This window comes from Parus major, chromosome 7 (genome assembly GCF_001522545.3).
Source record: "Parus major isolate Abel chromosome 7, Parus_major1.1, whole genome shotgun sequence".
NCBI classification, from domain to species: Eukaryota; Metazoa; Chordata; class Aves; order Passeriformes; family Paridae; genus Parus; species Parus major.
This window is the reverse complement of record NC_031776.1, coordinates 10,037,677-10,057,341: the sequence shown is the minus strand read 5'-3', so window position 1 is coordinate 10,057,341 and position 19,665 is coordinate 10,037,677. Positions and strand designations below refer to the sequence as shown.

Genomic DNA, 19,665 nt, shown 5'->3' with positions numbered 1-19,665 from the left:
TTTGGAGACAGCTTCACTGGTACAATGTTATAGAAACCAATGGATTTTCACGCTTACCTGGGCAGTGAGAGGGGCCAAAAAGAACCAAAGCCTGGTTTTATTGGAGGTGTGTTTCACCTACTGCTGCTGAGGTATGAGCCAGGGCCACCATGCCCAGCCCCACAGTAAGTGGTGGAGCCTGAAGATCCTGCTCCTGTGACCCCCTCACCTTTTTCTTCTGAAGCTTCCTGAGTTAGTCCTCTGTCTGAGGCTGCTGCTGCCCTGTAGGACTGGGACCGATGCCAAGAAGGCTATGACCTAATGTTTTAGTCTGAACAGAGAGATGGAATATCACACAGGAAAGAGCTCTCTATGCATGCAATTATCTGATAATCTATTTTGGGAGATGAAGCTCAGAAAGAGGAACAAAACTTTCACCTTCTTTGCACTGGGGAGCTGCACTATCCCTTTAAAAACAGGGAACTAAATACATGAAAAATGATACAGAAAGCAGCAGAACAGCATGATGCTTTAAGTCATGCCGAGTTCAGGAAAGGGAGAGGAAAGGGGTCAAGTCCTGCTGGTCATGCCAGTTCATGAAATTTGGTAAAAACTAATCCTGCTGATATAAGACTAATCAGGTCTGTGAAGAGCTGGACTAATTCAGCCTCTTCTCATGCCTCATGGCTGGATTCCTTCATGCATGTACATAAGCAGCAAAATCCAAGTGAAACCTCTGCATCCATCTTCTTCTCATGGCCCCCAGTGTCCCCCTCACAGGTACAGATCACACTGTAGTCCTGTGCCCCATGGAAAGTGCTGCTGGGGCCTCTCTGAGCTGCCTGTCCCATCCTTGCTTGGGAAACCTGCAGGAATTCAACACCTTTGAGGTGGTTGCCCCTCTGCCACCCTTGACCAAAGGTGCACTTTGGTAGGAGTGAGACACAAGCACGTGGAATAGACATCCCTGGAGGAACCGAGGCCCTTGGGAGTGGCAATTTCCACTCATGATGCCTCACCTGTGCTCACCAGCAGTGGAAGGATTTGGCAGACACGGGTGCTACAGTGCCTGGTTGTTCTCCTGAGAGCAAGAGCAAACTCAAAGGTTTTCCAGGAATGTGTAATTAATCTGTGCCTGGGAAGGAAAACATCATCAGTCTTATCTTACAGTTGAGAGAATGACAGAGAGAAAAACAATACTGTAAAGATGAAGGCAGAGAGAACCCTGGTACTCCTGTGCTCCCTTAGGGCAGACAGCTCCCCAACCAGTCCCTGAGAACTTCTCCAATTTCTAGCTGTTCAACTATGCTGTAAACAACTACAAATGCCTGTAACACCTTCCTGACGTAACTTTCATAGAAGTGATACAGATAATATCCACCCATTCACGTAGGATATCATGCAAATTGTACCAGCAGAGGGCCCAGAGAAGGAGGCTGTGCCCCTGCAAGAAGCCAGGCACGCCACGAAACACTTTCCAAAAAGGCCAGGCACTCAGTCCCGTGTGTGTTTGTTGCTGATGCTGGATATGATTTTTCCATGTGTTCTCCCTCAAGGCTGAACTTTTATGACACCAGCTGCCACTTTATCATTCACTTCCACTCCCATTGACTTCAAAGGAGCTCAGAGGAAGGCCGGATTAGCTTTTGCTGCCAGCCCCTCTCTTGGTGCAGGAGGAAGGGTGGAGCTGCTTCAGATGCAGGGTTCTGGTTGCCAGCACTACGAATTGTCCCAACTGCCTGGGGCAGTCCAGGGTGCCCCAAACTCTCTACTCCTGTATTTTGGCACAGAATGCATGACCTTGGCATAGGACATGACATGAATGCTAAACATGACATGAAAGGTGTGTGTGCATGCTATGGGATTTCCATCCAGCCACTTTGGGTGCATCCAGAGTGAGAGCTGTGCAGTACCCCCTGTACACAGAGCAGAGAAAGCAAGCCCTTCTCTCTGTAATTTCATGTTTGTTTGTTCCTAACATCAGAGAAGGTATTTTGCCAGCAGTTCCTGTACAGACATTAGGACAGGCTCTTTGACTGAGAAAATCAAGATATTTCTAGACTTAAATGAAGCACCAAGAGGTAAGCTTTGTTTGTTTGTTCCTAACATCAGAGAAGGTATTTTGCCAGCAGTTCCTGTACAGACATTAGGACAGGCTCTTTGACTGAGAAAATCAAGATATTTCTAGACTTAAATGAAGCACCAAGAGGTAAGCCACCCACCCTTCCTGAAGTAACCTCTCCCTTCTGAGAGGGATCTTTCCAAAGGCTGATCCTTTGCAGCTGATGGTTGAAGGCCAAGTGTTGCTTTTGTACAAACATAATCCAAGAGGGCAAAACTTGAACAGGCACACTCACACCATTTCTGTGGGCTTTATACCTTGCCTGAAACATGAAAAACACTTCTCCAGACCTCAGTGAAGTCTGAATGCACACTCATAATCTAATTGAGAGATAAACAGAATGTTTAGGGATGGATCTGAACAAGTATGGCAAATTTTACTGAAATGGTATTTAAGGCACCTGAGTTACAACCTTTGCAATAACACAGCTGCTGTTAGAGCAGGAAATTCTCTCAAGAAGCTTACCCATTCTAACCCAACTTTATCCAGGATCATGTGTTAAATCACTGCAAAATCATGGGTCAAAGTTGTTTCATAGCTTTACTCTCTCAGTAATGTGCAACATGAACATAATAGTGTTATTAAGAAGTCAAAAATAACTTAACACAATAGCTATATAAGATTTTTCCAACAATCAAACTTTCAGCAATTACTTTTTGTTAAGTTCAGAAAATTAGCATATTTGTTAATCAAATTAATTTAAAAAGTAGCTTTTAAAAATAAAAGCAATGCTTTAAATAAATATAGTCTTTTTTATAACCATGAAACACTTAGTCCTGTTAAAGGTAACACAAATACTCCACTCAAACACAGTACTTAAACGATTGAAATGAATGTTGTGAGCACATGTGGGCCGGACGCTGGGAGGGACGAGGATGCATTGCTTTGGGACATTCTCTGTCTCCTTTCCACAGTGGCACAAAGAGGCAGCCAGTTCTCAAAACCACCCCAAACACATGACATGCGTTAGGATATTTGTAGCTGCTGCACAAAATCTCTGGCACCCTGTTTTCCCCCAAGCTATTTCTCTACACTACACCTGTAGCAGATCTTCAGCCCTGCTTTTACATCTCTAGCACAGCATGATTTTAACCACCAAAACATAAGGCCAGAGCCTGCTTGCTTCATCCAGCTGACTCCAACATCTATGCAGAAGGTGGCAAGCAAAGTCTGACCTCTCACACATCTTGTACTAAAGCTCACATTTTGTGAAATCTGGAAAATCTTCCTTTTAATACTGGCACCACTGGGTGTTTCAGAACAGCCTGAAGGTCACCTTCAGAGTTCATGACCACCAAAGGGTATTCACAGCTCTCCCCATAATTACAGGGCTGACTAGCTATGATCATTACTACTCAGGTTAATGTCTATCAGCAAAGACTGTAGCTGTCTTGCAGATCTACAGGGTAGCAATGTTTTTCTGGAATAAACTAAATTAGCTAGTTCTTATGTTAGTATGTGTTGTCTGGGTGTACCCTGAAGAGTAGTCTGCTAAATTCAGCAAAAAATACACCTCAAATCTACTGATAATCTACCTAGCAACTCTGACCATTTAACATCCTGTTTACTTGGCTGTAATTGCTTCACTAAAAATCACCTTCAGGGTCTGCAGCAAACCACCGGTTTTGTCCTCACAAGAACAGCTGTCAGTGATATTTGTTGTGTTTTGTTTGTTTGTTTAAACAGCATAACAGTAATGTAACCTGTAAGTAAAATGATAAAAGCTAGAGAGTAAAATAAAGCCCAAAACTGATAGAAGTGCTCTCAATTTGTTTTGATCTTCAGAATGAACAGGCCTATTCAAAGATGACAAAGGAATAAATTAGCAAATGGCTAATGTAATGCGTGAAAGGGTGTCTACAGGATTTGCACGTGCACACACACGCGCACTTGCATACAGACAGCTTGGCTTCATTAGAAATCTCGCTACCAGAGTTTAACTTGGATAAATTAACTGCATTAAAATACTGACATTGTGAGGATTTTAATACTATCACACCCTGTAGAGGGCACTCCTGTGTGAATTTTTAAATGCTTTAAAAAAATAGTTTTAGAGTTATTGAAATCTGTGACAAATGCAACAGCTCTGCCTCCCCTCACAGCCTCCCATTCTCATCTCCAGTATCCTTCTCCTGTATTGCCTCCAGGCACCGTTTTGCCTTGGCATCCGCCTGCCCGCTCCCAGTTTTGCTCAGTCCGCACGACAGGCACGCCAGCTGGATCTGCTTCATGTTCTCCAGGGCTTCGTTCTTGGCGTTCTTCAGGAGATCTCCTTGGCCCTGGGGATGCACAGACATGCAGGACAGAGTCAGGGATTGCACACACAGCTCAGGGCCAAAAGCAGCAATACTGCTCTCTTGTCCCTACATGTCCCAGGTCCCGTCTCAAATCATCTCTGCCCCCTGGAAATGGGACTAAAGCCCCTCCTGCAGCTTGGTGCCAGCACAATGAGGACAGCAGCAGCCAGCACTGCACAGGGTGGGACAAGCTTCATGACTTCAATGTCACCACCCATGGGAGACAATTTTGGCCTGAAGTGAAGGAGGCAGTGGGAGAAGGCATTTCTTCTTCCACAGTCAACAGCAAGGTCCTGCCAGGGCCAAGGCGGCCATGGTACATGGCGCCCCTCTCCCCCATGCCACTGTTCCCTCCCTGCTCCCTGGCACCAGATCCCACATGGCAATGGCTGTGTGTTCCCAGCCAGGGGGCCCCTTGGGAGCTGAGAGACCCTGATAACCCACCCCTCCCTGCACCTGGATTTGATACCCAGCCTTGGGCCCTCCTTGAGCAGAGCAGGCCAAGCTTTGCCCATATGAAACACATCATCCCACAGCACTCCAGTGAATCCTTCTGAACTGTTTTGTTTGGCACCTTTGGCAAGGCAAATAGGAATGAGACTTCATGAACAACATGCTGCTTCTGTATCTTCTGAGAGCATGTAAACATGAGGCGACTAACAGGATGCCAATCCAATTTGTAACAATCAGGAAAAATGTGTTACATGAAATTTGTATTAAGGAGTTGGGGTTCATAAATGCCAAAATGAATATTTATGCAATATTGATATCTCAAGTGCCATGAAGCGACAAGATTCTGGAGCTACAGGATACAAATAAATAAAAGCCAGGAGATGCATCTGATTGCTAAAATTCAGTATTAGTAAGAACTTGAGCTCCTCTTCTCCTAATGTCACCCCAAGTACAGCTTGAAGTACAGCACATGCTGCAGCTGGTTACACTCATAAGGAATACCTCCACTAACTGAAATGTCACATTCAGGTGTCTGCCAGCCAACCTGATCTCCTGCAAATCACAGGTACTCTGACGGGCCTCAGAGGGTACAAAAACAGGACATGGGGCTCACTGGAGGGGACTGAACACTTGCCCCTCCTTGGGTTCTCAAAACAAATCAGATGTGTTGGATGAGTCACAGCGTGACACCTTCCAGCACTGGAAGCATCTCTGCTCTCCCTTTTCCCAGAGCTAAGAGGAAGCATTTATCCTACACTGATGAGCACAGTTCCCTTTTTGCCAGTGCCTGGCACTGGACTCACAGGGCCTGAACCCCTGTACACAATGTTCACAACCAAGAAACAATGGTGGCTTGCAAGGCTGCAGCACTGGTAAACACCACGTGGGTCACCACGTCATCCAGGGACGGCAGCCTGTGCCTGAGAACATGATTGCCTCATCTCCGGGTGTCATGAATTTGTCCCTGCTGAACGATGCAAATCACCATCCAGATGCTGGGAATACAACTCAGCGTGAGAATAACAAAAAGCACTGGGACTGCATGAGCAGCTCTGTGCTATTTGCTATGAAGCTCTTTAGAAGGGATTTGTGTCTCGGCAGCATGACAGTAATGGGAATTCACAAAGAGCTTGGGATCCAGTCAGCAGGCGCGGTGTAAAAAAACAAAACAAGAATAATTTATGCAGCGGATATTTCTCGTAGCTGTGAGCTTGCTTTTATGTCAGAGGTTTTGTTTATGATTAAAGATAGCAGGCAGGAATTCAAGAGCCCCAGAGCTGCCTGGAGCACCGAGCCCACCTTGGTGTCCCTCCCTTTCTGCAAATGGCACAGGAATAGCGACAGTGCTGTAGTGACAGGGACAACACTGCTACATAAGCAAAATATGTATCATTAATGACATGATAATGTTATCAGAAAGGGTGTGTCTCCTCCATACATATTCCTTCCCTTCAAACTGCACAAAGGCAGTTTTAAATAGTTTGGCTTTAGAATGAAATACCCCGGCTGCTATTTCTTATCACACAGGACCAATGACACTAAAGACTTCACCATCAAACAGGGAAAAATCAGTGTGACCATGCTTTGCAGCCTTAACTTCTCCAAGCCAACCTGGCACTGTGTGCTCATGTGCAAGAACAGAAAAATCCCCGTCGTGCAAGAAGCAACCTCTCTCCAGGGTGAGGGCAAAGCTTGGAAATGTTTCTCAGGGCGGCCCACAAACCGTGTGTTTGTCCAGGGACTGAGACACACATGGACAGACACTGTTTGGGATTAGATGCACCACTTGGAGGACGGCAGCCTGACTCTGCCCTTCCAAGACTCACATCTGAAGCCCCCAGAAGCCAAGGGACTTCACATTCCACGTGAAAGTTCCAAGCCACCCGCTCTCCCATATACATATTCTGATTTCACATTTGAGTAACCAGGCAATTCAGATTACAGATTTTGTCTGAGGCGATGCACAACATGTCTTCAGGTTCCAAGAAGAAACACGTGCCTCCTGAGCATACTTCCAATATTTTAAAGACATTCTTATTTTACAGTGATCTAAAAACAGAAGTGGACTTACCAAAATAGTGCAATTCCATTCATGTACAGACCAACTGATTTATGTCTTAGTCTCCTTGTGTTTTTTATTTTTAAACAGCTGGTTCATTTGAGCAAGACGAAAAAGCAAACATTATTTTGAATCATCTGTCATGAGAAAATTAACGACAAACTAGCCCTCTCTGACAGAGCTGTCATAATTCTAGAGACACCATTAAAAAAAATCTGTGTGCATGCTCCGTTTGAAAAGCCATCTGTTTGCTTTGAAAAACTGGCTGTGAGTATAATCCACTTAAGAAGAATGTCGGTAAAATTGTGTCAACACCTTAACAAACTAAATACAGGATAGAATCTAGAGTAAACTTTACAAGCATGATTGCATTGAAACAACCTTCACAAACCAGTCATTGTGATCATCTCTGTGCACAGAACCATCCTGCTTGCCCTTATAAACAAAGCATCTCTCTTTCAGACAAGGGGAGACCACGAGAGTCCACTTCAGCATCAATCCATCTATCTCCCTTCTGCTACTGGTATCATCAGCCTTTCTGAAAATAAATACTTGTGAGAAAGTCTGAACTCAGCATTTGATAGGACAGTGAATTAAGCCAGAAGAGACCCATCAAGTGTTCTTACAAAAACTGATCAAGGGGTCCATTTTCATTTAGCCTTAGGGAACAATAAAAGTCAGGTTTTAGTCAGTTAGACACCTAACTACACTGAACTGCAGAGCCTCAGCACAAATTAACATTACAGGACAAATAATGCAGCTTGTCAAGCAACTGCAAGATTATAAGCCTTTACCTTGACAGGTTAATACTGCTTAGAAAACCCATAATCTGACATGGTTTTAAATATTGTTCGGTTCCCGTGACTAGCCATGAAAGGCTTTAAGAAGCACAAGTAGCTCTAGATAGACACTGGCAATGGCTGTAAATGGGAGAAATTCCATATAATTGCAGGTTCAGTTGTTTTTTTCCATATCAAATAACAAAGTTTTTATGAGTCAAGATGACAGCTCTATATCCAACGGCAACCCGCTCTGGGGCTGGGGAAATGAAAGCTGGGTTAGGTGAATGGCACCATTTTGTTTTCAACGTCACAATATTATTTCTTTTATATACGCTGCATGTATATTTCCACCTATATACAAATATATGGGCATGTACACTAATAATTACTATTTCTATGCTTTCAAGGAAACATCCTGCAACACACAGGCCAGGTGGTGGCACCCCCAGCCCTGAGGACCCCAATCATGGCACTGGCAGCACCCTCAGCCTCTGTGTTGGCAGCTCCCACGCCAGCCCCAGGGGCTGCAGGAGGACCCTGAAGGCCCAGCAGGAGGGAGCTGCAGTGACTGGTGCCCCACACGAGCACCTTGCACTGCTCCGGGTGAAGCAGAAAATCCCATGCTGAGCAATGGGGCTTTCCTGGCGTTCCAAACTGGCCGTGTTTCCAGGGAGGCTGAAGCAGTAGCTGTGAAAGCCATTTTCTAATCTGCTGCTTGCTAAAGCAGACAGTTGCTTATCTCCTGAGCAGACACATTCTCTGATAGCACATTATAGGAGCTTTTCTTGCCAATCCTCAAGGGCTGAGTAAATACAAACAAATAACGGAGGTCTTAACACCATCCCACATCATGCTCGTGATATTATTGGTATTTTTTAACTTATTCTCAAGGAATCAAGCTCTCTCATTACTATTTAATCATAAAGTAAAATCTCCAGAGGCTGCCAGTGGATGCCAGCGGGTGGTTGAAAAAGCCAGACACAGTCAAATAAAACAGCCGCAAGCACCGCGCCACTCCACATTTCAGAGGCAACACAGGCGCGGTAACAGCACTGAAAATCTGTGCCAAGGGACTCCAAATGCTGGAGAGCTGCTCTCACATTGGGATACTCTGCATGGAGGCAGCATTTATTGCAAGGGGTGCATTTTCAAAGTAGGACTAATTGTGTTTAATATTAATAAGGAGGCACACAATTAAATGATCACATATGGCTTTGAAAATGTAATCTTGGGTAGGAAATCATTAATGAAAAGATTAGACTGTTATGTTAAACTTATTACAAAAAGCAGATATTTTTCCATGCCTCCTTCAAAGTTAAATGTGGGAACAATTGATTTGAATTTGATTATGATACATTCACATTTCAGAACAGACAACTCCAAAAACATAGTGCTGCTGAATCAATGCAGATTGTAAAAACCCACCCTTTTCATTATTATTGCAGATAGCTTGTCAACAGTTTTGCTTTATTGTCTGTGACAGAGATCATAATGCACATGTTGGCATGAAAAATTACTGTACACAAAGATTAGACACAAAGCTATAATCACTCCTCACACACTGAAAAATAAAGGATTACAAAAATGATTACACCACAGGAAAAGCAGGGTCCAAATGTTACTTGTCAGTTTATCTTTAAACCCTTGCACAGCAAAAATTCACTTCCTGCCAGCAAAATAAAAAGGCCACAAATATAAAAGATGGCACTTAAATGGCATTCCTTGTACTACTGGTGTATCATTTAAGGGGCACAGCTTCTCACTTACCCATTGTAAACCAAATGCAAGAGCTTGTTTCTACCTGGCTGAACCAACAATAACTTTGACATTGAGTAAATCAGGCGATCCGACCGAGTGCTCGCTGGGGCCTGAGTCATCACATTTTGCAGGGTGTGCTGGTGATTTCAGATATCAAACTGAGCATCTCCTTCTGGTATATCAGCATGTTACTGACAGCCAGAGACCTTCTCTCCCATTTCCCAAAGTAGGGTCTAGCAAAAATTTGCAAGGAAACAACTGAGAATCGATTATATCACATAAAGAACAGATCCGAGATGTATGGAAAAGAAAATATCCAGCTAGGGAAAGGCAGTCACCATTATATATAAAGTATTAAATCTCTGTAAGCAAGAGCAGCAAAGCATAACTACTGCAAAACAGATCATTGTGTGCAGTTTTGATAGAAAAACCAAATGAAATGATTGAAGGTTGTGTCAAGCAACAAGACCAGAGCTCTAGGGCTGATCTGCTCAATGCACTGTAGCCAGCAGCTAGAATGCCTAGGAGAAAAAGGCTGAGGATGATGACAAAGAGGAGAAGCTGGATAGTTAACAGGAACAGTCTCTTATAAATTCTGTATCTAACCCAAATTATTCCTCATGTCATCTTTTCTCCATTTACTTCATCAATCAGCCACATGGATGCTGGCTCCAGGCTTTCCTGCCTGTCTCTCACTGCACTGGGGGCTGAGCAATTAGAAACCCAAGCTCCTTTTTCCAGGAAAAGCACTGGGAAGCACATAACCAGCCCTGAGTGCTCTGTATGTCCCAACTCCTTACTCAGGGGGAAAAAAAAAAAATCCTGTTTGCACCTGATACTTGCATGAGTCTCAAAACCAAAACCACACCTGCAAGAACCACTCAAGGCCTTGAGGGCACTCACTTCCTTGCCAAGACACTCAGCCCTAAGGTGATGCATCCCAGTCAGCAGCCTCCTGGCAGCAGCATCTAACCTAAGGACAACTGCTGGGACAAGAGCTAAGGAGCAACCATCTCTGCAAATACCATTTACAAAGCACAGTATCTTCTTCAGTACATCTAGTTGTAAGGGACAGGAGGACAACACCAGCATTACTCCAGGTGGCTGGGAAAATTCACAAGGCAACTCCAAAACAATCTGGTCCCATACAAAAGCAGGTCTCTTAGTAATTCAAGGGAAAGTGGGCAGGAATCTGGATTATGGCACTTGCACAAAGCCCATTCAGCCATGAATGGCTTGTTCCAGTGGATCAGCCTGGTCCTCTTTGAGACACAAATCTCTCTAGGGGTTCAGATACCATAGCAAAGGGACACAGAGAAAGTTAATAAAAATTAGTAAATACATTATAATAAACAGACTGAATTAATAAATTATCAATGAGAAAAGTAAGCAGAAATTAGAATGGCCCCAAGCTGTAACTCAGACCAAATGTTCACCTCACTTGTGGCTCAAATGGCATTACACACCAGTGGATACGTGACAGCAGGTGGGTAGCCAGACCCAGGGATGGAGCCTGATGTTAACCATGTAAATGTGGTGTGTTAAAAACAACATTCACGTTACCTGAAAACCACTTCTCTCTCATTTTAATTACTTTTATTTAAACTCCTGAACTAGACCAATCTGACAGTTGTTCAATATTAGGCCATCCCACACAAAACCCAAAACTTTTACACTGATTTAATTTGCCATTTGCATCCCACCCCAAAGGTCTGCATTGGAGAGGATGACTTAAAAGGATTTACAGAGCTGTTCTGCATGAGCCTGGTTAGTTTTCTAGGAGGCTGGTGACAGTACATTGAGCAGCCAAGCAGTCAATCCCAGAGCCCGTGGCATGACATAAATGGTTGGGAAGAGGGAACACTGTCCTATCTCTGCTGGTATGGCACTCCCTATTATAAATGCCCACACCATTTCTTGCCTTCTTTTCCAGCTGTTGGGAGGGTGCAGTTAAAATCTAAATGGTTGTGCTGGATACCAAGACAGCCACCACTCCACCACACTGGGCAAGGCTGCCCGGGTATTACAAAACTGCTGGTCCACCACTTTCATATTCCCAAATTATGTGACACAGCCAAACACAACCCTGAGAGCAGCCTGGGAGGTGGAAATGAACAAACAAGGACAACCTCAATGAGAACAGTCAGACAATTACCAAATAAGCAAATAGTTAGAAAACTGATTCTGGCCGCTGGCCTTGCCAGCACGAGGATATCACTGCTTTGTGCAGCCATGGCAACTTAGGAAGGAGGGTCTGTAATTGTAATTCTCTTACAGGATTTGCCTAACAAGACAAAGGTGAAGGACATACATGGCTAGCTTGCTCTCAAACTCAGTTGAGTGCCCCACCAAACCCTCGATCAAAGCCTGACAAGGAATTAACACCAAGCACTTGTTTGAACACCTAAGTAGCAAAAGCACTCATGCTACAGCCTTCCCTATTGATCTTTAAAAAAGAGCTTTTCACTGAAATCCAGGGGCTCTTGCAAGTCAATTGCACTGTATGGCTACTAATTTATTCCTTTGAGAAGTAATTTTATGTATAAAAAGAGTGGGCTTTTATTTTTATTTTTTAAATAAATGCCTATGCTTCCATCTCACATGGGCATTTAAATTATATTATGTTATATCAGGCTGTCAAAAGCAATGAATGTGAGCATTGACTGTAACTGTGCTGCAGCAGGAATTTGCTTTCAGAAATAATGCCATTAATTTGATGTTAGCCATGTGCTGAGCAATTCAGCTGCCTGTGTGTCTCTCAGGCACTACATCAGACAGGTCACAAGCACAGCCACAAATGTATGGACTCTTGCTGTCAACCCCTCCATGCTAGGAACCTTTTTTTTCTGGTGATAAGTTTAAAATCACAGGATTGGCTGGAAGCCCAGGAGTGCACAAGTAATACCATGAAAACCCCACATCTCTGAAGAAATTTGGGCACTGTTTATTTTTGATACACAGCCATGAAATGAAAATTGAAGCTGTATGTCCAGGCACTCATGTTTTAGTTCTCTTTTCATCACAAAACCCAATTTCTCACACGTACTAGTACCAGCACTAACTGGTAACTCCAGTAAGGTCTAGAGACCCAGGAAAAAAAAACAAGGGGAAGAAACATGAGGCAGAAAACGCACATTTTTTTTTGCATTTGATTTTTCTGAGTAAAAGGACCAGCTGCAGGAAAAGAGATGTTTTGCACCTAATGAAAGACCTGTGAAAGGCAGCACCCAAGCAAAACATTCGGCTGGCACTCCTTGCTCCTTTAGTGCCCTCTGTGCTGGCTCTCAGATCCACAGGCTGCAAGTACACAGTTAACATCAAAATCATGCCTTTCATTGCAGTGCAGCCAGCAAAATGTCCCTTAGGTTCATCAGAACCTGGAAAGGGTTTAGTGGCCAACTCTGAGCTGACTCTGCTTTGACTGAAGACAACACGTACGTGTGCTGGTTTGGGATTTTTTGGAGGGAGGGAGCATTGCCGCAATGTCACACAGTCACTGCTCTCCTTTCAAGTGCTGAAGATACACCAGCTAAAAAAATACCTACAGCTGTGCTTATCGCCAACTGAAATAATCTAATCAGGGTGAAATCAAACTGTGCCAGTCAGAGCAGAGTGTTTGTGGACAGAGCACGCTCAGCATTGCTCCCACATGCAGCTCCTAAGGCTCTGCTCCTTTCTGCCTGCCACAAGCACTAGTGCCTTAGCAAATATCTGGTTTGCAAATCCTGCTGCTGCAGTGGCTGCTGGCCAGCACCACCAGCTGACTGCACCATGGGAATCCGCAGAAGCCATCCAAGCTCCCTATTCCTACTCCCCCAGGCGGGACATGACACCCCCCTCCCTTCATGCTGGGAGCTGTGGGCAGCCAGTTTCTAACATGTTCACAAGCAGCACAGGCCACAAACAACTTCATGCTGAAGCAGAAAGATTTAAGCTGAGACCAAAGCCTCCAAATCACACAAAGGGTTAAGTGCCAAAAGGAAAAAATAGCACAAACCACTATCTAACTAATAGGAGAGAACAGGTTTTTACAGGATCCTTGAGCAAATGCTCTGGTTCTCCTCGCCCCTGCCCAGAGATCAGCCATGTGCATTCTGGTGCCCTGCACCAAAGGCAGATTTTGCTGGTGGGACTGGACAGTGAGCTCAGTAAAAGCTGAGCTGAGCCACCCTGTCTGCTCATGCTCTGCCAGCCAGTGGTCAGAGAGGCTCCTGTGGGCACAGCCACGGGGCTCACATGCTAACAGGGATTGTTTCTCCTGGGAGAATCCCAGCCCTGCCTTCCCAGTGTAGATGTGAAATCAAGTACAAGCAGGAGCGGATAGGGTTATTTTTGTAAGCAGAACACTGACTGACCCAGCAGGCAGAGAGCTACTGAAAGGAAGCAACTGAGAGGGGAGGAGAAAATCAGCAGGGGCCAGAAACAGGCCTGGGTGGAAGTGAGAAATCTCTTTTTCTGTTTTGTAGAAGGACGGGAATGGAAATACACAGCAAACTGAGTGAGCCAAGCACAAAAATTAGTGGTGCAGGATAGGGGTAGTGTTCATTTACAAATTCATTGCCCCAAAATGTCAGTGGGGGAAACTGAGCAAACATAATTTACAACCCATTACAATACTATCCCACAGAAAATACAAGGTTTTTCAGCCAAACTGAACTCAATTTTTATGCCATTATTACAGACGGCTGCAGTAATACCTCCACAGTTACTGGGGAAGGTTGGAGAAGATGAGTTTAGACTGCCCAGCATCACAGCACTGAGCTACCCCCTGAAGGAAACAGTCCTGCTGCTGCTGGCAGCCTCCAGTCTCAGCCCATTTATCCCAGACTGCTAAATTGGGCCACTTGGGCTGTCCAACTACCACCACCACCAATGCCTGAAAAGGTAAAAACACTCTTTGGAGTGCTTTTCTGTGCCTACGTGTGGCTCAGCTCCTCCCCACTGCTACATACACCAGCATCCCTAGGTCACCACCCGATGGAGTGGGAACCCAGGGAACAGAGAGAGAACTTAACTGCAATTATCACCTCTATTATTACTATTCAGAGCAATCACAGCCTATCAGTCAGGCTCTTCCTGCCAATACCAGACCTAAGTCTTATCTGTAACACAGAGGGTACTGGAGAAAAGAGCTACTAAATAGGCGTTTTTAACTTACTCCTCTAAGTCCGACTGCTCTCGTGTAATAGCCTTTCTGACGTCAGAAATGCTATCTTTTTCTTTTTGTGATCTAAAAATAAATAACAGCTGCCTCAGCACATGAATCACTGGTTTTGTCTCCACTTTTCTCCACAAATGGATCCCACCTGTACCTGAGGAAATGACCCGTAAGAAAGCGTCCTTTATCTCCCGCAGGTTTCATCACCTGACACTTGAATTCGTATGACCCAGGTAAAAGAAGACTGCAGCTGGTAAAAATACAAGACTGCAGTTTCCCAATCCATTGTTCCTACAGTAAAGCTTACTTCCACCCACAAGTACTTGGGCCTCTGATTTCCCTTGCTCCTGTCCAAGGTTTTTGAAATGCCTGCCACATTTAGGGCTTATGGGGTCTGCCATAAGATCCAGGGGAGAAAAACTGCAGAGCACATGCCTGGTCTTCCTGAACACCCACAACTTTCACTTAATGCAGTTTGTGGCTTTTCACTGTTCCAGCCCTCCCTGCAGACCCATATTTCCAACAATCACACATATAAACACAGAAGTCTTTACTCAACAGCCTTCTACTGCTAGTGGCTCCAAACAACAAAAATGAATCAATACCACCATTGAGTTAAAGAGCATTTTACTTTAACCACAGCCCTCAGAATATGCAGTGGTGTGGATGAACACTTTTCAGTGTCAGGAGGCAGTAATGGAATCTAGACTGGCACAATGAAACAGGGAAGGTCGTGCCAGCAAATCACTCCCTGCTGGATTCAGAGTTCAGCTCCCATGACTCATATACTCACACAAGTTACAGAAGTCAAAGGTCTCAGCATTATGCACATTCTGACAAAGGGAGAGAAGATTTCTATCAATGCTTGGGAGGGAGAAGGTGAGGACTTGGCATTCACACAGACATGCCAGCCCCCAGCTTCAACCAAGCACAAGGGCCAGGTACTACTCCATTATAAAATATATGCCTGGATTTCACCGAGGGCACTGACTGCGCCAGGGAAAATACAAGCACCATCCTAGCAACTTGCAGAGGAGGAAGTTCCAATTCAACCAGCAGCTTTCATCGCTCCTGAGCTCCCCCAAGGAACTATTTTAAATTAGATACCCGTTCCCACACAGGGAGCAGGTTTTGTATATGCTGGCACATAATTCACACAACAAAAGGGGCAGTCAGCTTGTCATCATTTGTAAGCTCTGGGACACTGTATGTGATCTGCTGACAGGAGCTGTAAGGAGCTCCAAATATACCACAGGAGTAATTTTTAAGATGTTAAACATCTTACCACACACCATTCAAACTGAATGAACAACTGTTTCAGGTGAGTACCAGCTACAGCTCCCAGGGAATGGCACAGCACAGATTTAACAATAAGCAAATTCTGGTAAAAAGTAATATACAAGCAATTCTCTCAATGTTCTTGCCATGTGCAAATCAATGCCCTGGTCTTTCCCTGACACTCAACAAATTCAGGAAGTAGCTGTGGGTGGAGGCTCCCTCATGGAAACCCACCATGGATGCCTTAGAAGCGGAGCCCTCTGCTCCCTGAGGCCTTCAGTGGCATGAACAAACATCCAGGCAAGGTAGTGTGGGCCACTCATCCATCCAGTGCCACCCAAGGGAGCAAAGGCTCCCAGTCCCACAGCACTGCCTCTCTGCCTGAGCCGTGTGGGCAGGGCTGGCAGCTTGGCTTGGGTTACACTGCAATCCAGAACACCTGATAGAGGGAGCTGGTCCTTTTCTCTTGTTCTTTGTTAGTACAGCCATTGACAGACAGAAGCAAGAAATGTGTGAATTTCTGCAGAAACTCGTACTTTCATTACAGCCTTCTTCATTCCTCTGAACAAGGTCATGCTGTCAGATTGGCACAAACTAGATTCCCAATTTCCATGTCTTCCAGGTTGTGTTAATTAACTCCGCTGCAAGTACAGCAGCCTTTTGATATCCATGTCTCAGATAAAAATGTCACCGCTGCAGGGGAGGGAGGGTGTGGTGGCAGAAGTTGCTCAAGTTCCTATGCCACCTGCAGTTTCTGCCTGCACTGTCTCTTCCTGAGAGCGGTCAGTAAGAACTGACCCAGTTTTTATACCCAAGCAAGCCTTCTTGGCTTGGGGTACACCACTTATCTATCCACGTTTCCTTCACGCCATCCCTCCTCTTCCCGCTGCCTCGCCTTAATAGTGACAACTTTCCAGCACAGTTCTGCAGTTCTGCCCAAGCACATATATGCAGGAGTAACTACTTTTCCTCAAAAGATGAGGGTCTCCAAGAAACTTGTAACCCTACGTGCTGATTTTTCAAATAACCTCTTAGGTGATAATCTTGTTGCTGCCCAAAACAGCTTTCAGAGAACAAACTCTCTTTGTATTCCACCTGAACATTATTAATTACTTTCCAGTTGCAGAGTCTTTGGATAGAATGACACACCCCCTCAGGAGAAGTTGGCCTTTACACCCTTGTGACAAAATCCCTGCCAGGCTGGTAGAGAAGAGCGATGTGAGCAGCACAGATGGGGCTCAGGCTGTGATGGGTCTGCCCCAAAGGCACAAGCACAGCAGTCCCAGGTCCCAAACAGCCACCTCAGGGCAAAGGTGGCACAAAATATGGAGGAATAACTCACAGGAACTTCATCTTGAAGGACAACGTTGGAGCCATGCAGAGCTTAGTCTAAGTCAAGGTGAGGGGTCACAAGTGGTTTGCTCCCCACACTGGCATGATTTAGATGATACAGCTGGGACAATGCAGAGAGAATGGGATTTGAGGCTGAGGAGAAGAAACAGTAAAGACTGAGATGACATGAGGCACAGAGAGGTAATGGAGTTAGGACAGACAACCAAGCAGAGGCCTTCACTGAGGTGCCAGCCTACACAAGAGATAGATATGGGCATCTGTTTGGCCCTTCAAACATCTTGACAAGCCTCCACTTGTGAAGTGATACTAAAAGTGGTTTTCTATGCACAGCACCTCAGTGTGCCAAGCCCTTGGCTGGGCTCAAAGCCCACGCTGCTGCGTGGCCCTGGCACAAGGGGTACCAGGCACAGTGACCCCTGGGCCCATGTGGGTCCCTGTGCCTGGACAGATAAACACAGACTCTGCCTGATCTGAATGTCTGGACAATAATTCCTTGCCAGTCAGTGAAACCAGTGAGTAAAACACTCCTGCTGTGACACTATTCAACAAAACCCCAGCAATAAATGATTAACAGGGGACAAAGTCTCTTTTCTTTGTCAGGCTATCCTGGGACTTCATCCCTTCAGAAACTCACAAGATCATGAAGGAGATCATCATGATCTGTGAACCCTGGTAATCTTTGTTCTCTGCTTAGTCCCTGCTATTGCCAGCAGTTGGTACTTGAAGACTTAAGATTGCCTGGGTGGCCTTCATGTGTATTTTAAACACACGCAAATATTTAGCTTGTTCTAAATCCAACTCGTGTCTCAGAAGTTTCCTTGGCCAAGAAAACAGAGACCTTGTCAGAAACACCATTAGGGCTTCAAAAACTCACGGGGAACAGCCAGGTACCCAGAGAGGTTATGCTGTGCTTGTTGAGACCTCTCACTACATCCTCCCGGGAGCAATGCTCTGGCAGCATGGCTGAGGGCCAAGAATAACAGGATATTCCAGCTGATTAAATAGCACTCCTGATGGACTGGGATTACACTCCTTTTACCCTAATACACAGTGGTGAAGCAACTTGAGAAGTTTCCACCACCAGATACAACTGACCAAATCTAGAGAGATTGTCTGTTAAAGAGCTCTGGTTCCTGCCTTTGGGCTTGGGCAAAACAAACAAAAACCAGTGCATTCACCATTTATGGAAGAGGCCTTTATCAACCAAATGAGTAGAGAACAGCACTCTGCTAGGTACAAGAAAGATCTGCCTATCCTGTCTAATAATCACATGGTTTGGTTTCCTTGGTTTACAAAATACACTAATCAAAACAGCTTGGCATGTGAAGCACAACACTAACACCACCTTGTTTTGTAACTCAAGATCATTCAAAGGACTCTAAATCCCCTATCCCAGAAAAATCTCGCAACACCTCCACATACAGAAGAGCCCTGGAGCATGTCCTGAGAGCCAGGAGCACAGCCTTTGCCCTGGAACCAGCCCTGAAGCTGGGAGCCTCCACTGTGCTCACCACTGCATTCAGAGTGCACAAAGGGTCTGGGAACAAGTTGTGCTCCCATGTGGCTCCTCCAGACTCTTAGATTCAATAAAGAAAAACCTAAATCTACCTCCTCTCTCATCTTTCCTTCTACTTTTAAATTAACTGCTTCAAAGTAAGCAGGTTGGTATTTAGGACTAAATGGATGTTGACCTTGATGGCCCCTGTCACCTTGTCTCTAGCACTCCCAGAAAGACAACTATTTTTTATTAATTTTCTCCTTTTTGTCCTTCAGTTCATGTGTAAGAGACCAAGCTGATCTAGTCACTGTGTAAATCATTAGAACAGCTCTGCATTTCCTCACATGTTTGTAAAATCTGCCAGTCAATCACAGACTGACTGGCTCAGACAATCTCCACTGTAGCTCAGCACATCTTGACACAAGGCAGCAAATCCTTCAGAAGTAGCCAGGGCACACAGACTGAAGAGGTTTAAAACCTGCTCTTAGTTCGAAAGTTTGAACTGTATTAGCAAAGCAAATGCAAACAACGTGAGAACTAGAGAACAGGAAAGACATTTAGTCTCTCTGGGAAAAAAGCTTTTGGGGTAAAACACATTTATCTAGATCTGGGTATGAGTAGCCACAGGTGAGTTGATACAGAATAACACAGTGAGCCCAGCACTTAAAGGCAGGCATGAAAACTCCAAGCCACACAAGCCATTTCTGCCTACTGCTCTTACTGGACTATCACTGTCAGAAGATGACAGCAAATCACAAGAATTTCTTTCTGTGAATTTCACACTATGGCTTATATTCCATCTATTTTTGAAGTTTCACAAATTCAGCACCAATGTGCTTATGTCCACAGTAGTATGCTGGGAAGAGAAGGGAAGATATGGTATCAGGAATTTTTGGGGGTCAGAGGAAAGCCTGACACAGTGAATAAA

General features: G+C 44.9%; 1 protein-coding gene across 1 annotated transcript in view; it reads right to left on the bottom strand.

Moving 5' to 3' along the window:
• Positions 1–2,622: 2,622 nt before the first annotated feature.
• The window catches only part of PLCL1 (phospholipase C like 1 (inactive)), a 178,664-nt gene continuing 161,621 nt past the window's right edge, over positions 2,623–19,665 (bottom strand). Inside the window, exon 6 of the mRNA XM_015634697.2 lies at positions 2,623–4,380. Within this exon, the coding sequence (XP_015490183.1) occupies positions 4,198–4,380 (183 nt within the window). The 3' untranslated portion in view covers positions 2,623–4,197. The remainder of the gene's footprint in view (positions 4,381–19,665) is intronic.